Source organism: Halyomorpha halys, unplaced genomic scaffold, assembly GCF_000696795.3.
Source record: "Halyomorpha halys isolate HHAL.00 unplaced genomic scaffold, Hhal_1.1 Scaffold653.1, whole genome shotgun sequence".
NCBI classification, from domain to species: Eukaryota; Metazoa; Arthropoda; class Insecta; order Hemiptera; family Pentatomidae; genus Halyomorpha; species Halyomorpha halys.
In genome coordinates this window covers 281,743-286,887 of record NW_027106142.1, presented here as the reverse complement: position 1 = coordinate 286,887, position 5,145 = coordinate 281,743, and the positions used below count along the sequence as shown (strand labels likewise).

The following is a 5,145-nucleotide window of genomic DNA, read 5'->3' as shown; positions in this document are numbered from 1 at the left end:
AACTCGTGCATATTTAAAATTTCAAAATTAAAATCATGTTAAATTAGACCTGGATGCTGACTTCCAAAAAGATCCCTCTCATTTGACGTTTTCATTGGCACTTCCTTTCCACTTGTGTTTTCGACAATCAGTATTATTTTTTTTTTTACAGCCTGGATTTTTTTAAAAGTATCTAGAATTTCGTCTGGATTCTTTTTCCTATATCTCCGGCACATCCTTTTCCGTTTTGTACTTTGTCTTTCAAATTGATTTATTACAAAATTTCTGAGTTTTTAAAAAGAAACACGATTTTCAATTAAATCAGCGGAATAATGAGTGTGATTAAAGCGTAATTGTTTGAGATGGAAGCCAGATTATTTACTAAGATCAGATTTACCAACAATTTCTGAGATTGAGAAATTCCGGCAGTTCTCACCATCTACCATGAAAACTTTTCAAAGTTCTTATAGTAGTACCCAGCTGCCTCCAACCAACTTTCCCATCTCGTGACAATTGGCTGGCTGAGGAGATAGGGAGAGTTAGTTCGTGGTAATTTTCATGAAAATTTGCACTTAACATGCAGTTTCTAAACAGGTCCTTTGAAACCAATGGCTCCCAACCAGTAGGTCGCGAGAATCTTAGAGTTACCTTGGAAGGGTTCGGAAGCACATATTTTATAGAGAATTATGGTTAAAAATGTTTTATTGTTTATCTTTCTTAATATATTATTATTAACTGAAAGATTGTAATTGGTTAATGGAGTATAATAAAAGTGCCTCAAAATAAACGTTTAAGCAAACTGATTTTCAAATATTTTACAAAATGGACCAGCTTTGTCTCTAGTCAGGAGAAGGGATGCGTCATTCATGGTTCAATTTTCGTCTTAGTGGTCCCCAAACTCTTCAGAATCAGCGAATCACCGAATCTATCCCCTGTAATTCAGATCTAAAAGCTCCAGAAATACGCAAGGTCGCGTGCGGTAAACAGAGATATCAAATGAAGAACTTAAAGATTTAATACTTTTATAACATTGCTGGTTTAGTCATGTTCGAAATGCTATCTAACAAAAAACAAGAACACTTATTGATGATGCACACCGTTTGGCCGGAGAAGATTCAAAGAGTCATTAAAAAACTGTACCATGGTTGCACGACTGTATTTTTCTACTTTAACACTGGACAATTTAGAGGCAATGGGTTTGAAGAAGGATCTGTGGAGAGTATAACGATAGCATAACATTATACCGGACTTCAATATCAGTTATCTACTTGACTTATTTTTAAAAAAAAAATTGTAGAAAGAGAAGCATGATTAATCCTAGTGAATGTTAGAAATCGACTAACTAGTTACACGGGGCCAATAGGCTACTGTAGGGGAATGTAAAATGATCTTTTGAATACTTTTTTTCTGGTACTCATCCCTATTCAAACTGTAATTTAAACCATATTTATAAATATGAAGTAAAATTTATGTACTGTGGAAAAATATGTAAATTAAGTTAAATTGAAACGTGTTAAAATTGATCCCAAATGTACCAAACCATCATATTCATATGGTACATTGTGATATCTCTATCAGGAAAAAATTTGTATCTACATGAAAACCCAAGCCCTGCTGATAACCGTTCAAAGTTGAGCTCCTAATGATTGCTTATGTAAAGAAGTCGCTTATTGGAGACATAACAAGACTCAACAAATAAAATAACCACCTGACTCTTATATCTGAATTTAAGTTTCCTTTTCTTTAGGATTAGCTGATGAAGCCAAAGAATATTTCATATAAATGACTCCTGGCGGTAAAGAACAAGTCCTAGTGTTGGCAGCGCTGCTGTAAACATCTTAATTCTCCCACATGTTTTATCAATAATGGAAGTGAAACTTTAGGTAGTTATTAATGTGTCATAAATACCACAATTCCTAATTAGAAAACATTTGCTGAAGTGATAGGTACAATGAAGATTACAGTTAAAGTGTTTCAAGGGCAGGAAACTACATTAGAGGTATTAGTAGACGTTTTCTCACTTTTCTGAAGAAGGTTAAGTTTTGATTGTTGATAGTTATTTCGTTTTGGTGTGTTATTTTAGGTATCGGGTGAGACTAGCGTTAAAGAATTGAAACAGTATGTTTCTCAAACACTAAAAGTGCCTGTTAATCAGCAAAAGTTATTATTTACTGGGAAACCTCTTTCTGGTAAGTATCATTCAATCAACATACTCATACTTTTAGATTGTTGTATTTATTTGAATTGACATTTGCAGATGAAAAATGCCTATTGGACTATCCACTTATTAAAGATGGTACAAAAATTAATTTAGTTGTTAAGAGAACTGATGAAGAGTCAGTCTTGCGAACTGCAGTAGTCAATTTTCTTCGACCAAGGTTCAGTGAAAATGAAACCCAAAAAATAGCGGATGAATTCATGAAGGTATATATTAGATTATTTATATTATCAGTCTTTTGAAGTTTAAAGTATGTTATAAACTGTTATAGTTGTCACTTAACCTTACAAAGGTTACACTTATATAGTTCTTATAAACTTCATTGTTTTGTATTTTCTATTTGACAATTATGCTTGTGCAGTGATTTATATTAATTCTGCAAAATCATCATTCATACTGTCAAATTATTGAATTTCAAAGTACACGATAAACTATCCCTTAATAATGATCATAAAGCTCAACTTTAATTACTATTAACTCTACATTGGTACCATATTTTTAATTCTGTTGAACTGACGTTAATCTCGCAATACCATAGAATTGATTATTAATGACTAGCAGTTTTATTATGTCATCATGAAACTTGTTCTATGTAAGTTTTTTAAATGTACTAAACACATGAGAGTACCACCTCAGACTAGCTAAAGCTTAATATTAGTTGATTAACAGTTGGTTGATCTAGGGTTAGTTTAGTCCTGCTTTTGCCTTAATCTAAAATTCTTTTTGATTTATTGATTCCAAAACTCTTAAACGCATTACGCCTTTCTGTTTAGCCTCTAAACCAAAATTACTAGTTTTATGCTACTTCCTTTTCTGAGCTTTTCGAAAAGTTTTCTGAAATCTCGTGATTGGTGAATAACTGGGGTGTATTTAGTCTAGAGGAACTAACCTTGGCCCTTTATAAGTGCTAAATACACTTATGAAAAAATTTATATCGCCCCTCGTAAATCGATATTATTATTAACTTGAATCACTCAGTGGATCAGTTAGTGGGGAGAGGGACATACAAGACTCTTTCAGCCAATTTGCTCTACTTATCTTCCCCCTTATCAGTGTTACACTTGAATCAGAACAAAGACCCACATCTCATAACATTTAGAAATCCCTCCTGTTATTTTAATTCTTAAAACCTTTTGTGTTAAATATAACTAAATAGAGCTAAAAGGGTTATCTCTCAGACTAAGAGCGTAATTATGAATGTATTAAAATTTATAGAAGGATAAGATAATCCCAGTCAGAATGGGATTCAAAATGTTTTTAATAAAAACATTTCAAGCAATATTATAGTTCTTCATCCGGGCTAAATAAAAAAAATATAGAACATAAAGTATAAAATGGCTTAAGAAAATTTTATAAAAATAAACAGTGCTAATGAGAAGTATTTAGAATCTATATAAATTAAATTATAAATGTCCTTTAGTTCCTAATCTAAGATGTTAAAAATTCTTTACTGATTTATGCCCAATTTTTTTAAAATGTTCCATGCTATTCCGGAAAGGTATAAAGCTATTGAAATCCTCAATTTATCCTGTAGTAAGAAAGTTGTGAAAAAAAAAAAACGAAATATTGACTATGGGAGGATGGTCCAGGTGGCGATCATGAAAGGTAAAAAAATAGCAGAAAAACTATTTATTAATAACTGATGTTTCACCCCACATTGCAGTGCTCAATGAGAACAAGATACAGGTTTGTTTGTATTTTATTCTCATTTAGTCCTTAGCCCAAAGCCCTGCACAGTGGGCCCAAACCTATGTTACTAATAATTAGTTTTCTGCTATTTTTGTACCTTACTTGATTGCCACCTGGACCATCTTCCTACATTCAATTAACTATTAATCTTCTAAAATGAAACAATATTTGCTATCACAACATTTTACTCACCTATTGTTTCGACTTTTGCCTTTTTTATTCTGAATCTGTTCTATACTTTCCAAATGACTTAGTTCAGTCATTCCATCATTGTTAGAGCCATGATTCCAGGTTTAAAGGCAGACTCAATAATTCATGATTTTATGATGGGCAATAATACGTTATATGTTAAACATCCAAACAAGGGACTTTAAAAGGAATGTTATCCAGGTGTGGTCAAAGAAAAAACTCAAATAGTAATAAAATAATTATATTTATTACAATTTGACTGCACCTGGACCATCTTTTCTTTTATTATTACACACGATCAATCAACCATTTTCCAAACAAGGGATTTGTTTGTTCCTTAATGTTGTATTATAATTTTTAATTAACTAACCATAAAATGATATTGTGAAATATAAATGGATATACATAAGAATAAGGAATATTAGTACTTGAAGATGGGGAAACTTGAAACTTAGTACTATTGAATATGAAATATTGATAATATTCTTAAGGAAGATTATTTTTCACCCAAACATAGGTGTAAAAATTAAACAAACTAGAATAAATAACTTGTTAAGAAATAAAGTATAGAATAAAAATTATATAAAGAGAGCTAATATGTCAGAAAAACAGAGCAAAATAACTCTCATCATTGGGGTAATTTTTGCAAAACAAGGGAAAAGCAGAAATTAAATGACATATATATTTTTTCTTGATATACTTGAATAATATGGTTATCCTCCAACGTTTTGAATTAATTAAGTTTTTAAAACAATAGCACTTATAATTTTTAACCTACTTTAAAATTATTCTGATGCTTTAGTTGAAACTTAAAAATTTGTTGTTAAAAACATAAAAACTGTACATTTCATCAGTCCTATAAATGAATAAAAAATCTCAAAACATAAGCCGTGATTGGCGAACCTTTTACATACATACCTTGCAATTATTTTTCACGGACAAGTTCAGAACCACCATGTACTTTGAGAACTTTTATATTGTGTATTCATGATTATAGATTAGAAGTCAGAGATAAGGAGGATAGGATCTGCTTTGCTTAGGCAGAAAAATATATGTATGTATGTATATAT

At 31.1% G+C, this 5,145-nt stretch overlaps 1 protein-coding gene across 1 annotated transcript in view; it reads left to right on the top strand.

The window, feature by feature from the left end:
- The first annotated feature begins 1,590 nt into the window (after positions 1 to 1,590).
- LOC106685049 (ubiquitin-like protein 4A) overlaps positions 1,591 to 5,145 on the top strand; it is a 7,695-nt gene continuing 4,140 nt past the window's right edge. Inside the window, exons 1-3 of the mRNA XM_014427525.3 lie at positions 1,591 to 1,978; positions 2,063 to 2,168; positions 2,237 to 2,403. Coding sequence (XP_014283011.1) covers positions 1,931 to 1,978; positions 2,063 to 2,168; positions 2,237 to 2,403 — 321 coding nt within the window. The 5' untranslated portion in view covers positions 1,591 to 1,930. The remainder of the gene's footprint in view (positions 1,979 to 2,062; positions 2,169 to 2,236; positions 2,404 to 5,145) is intronic.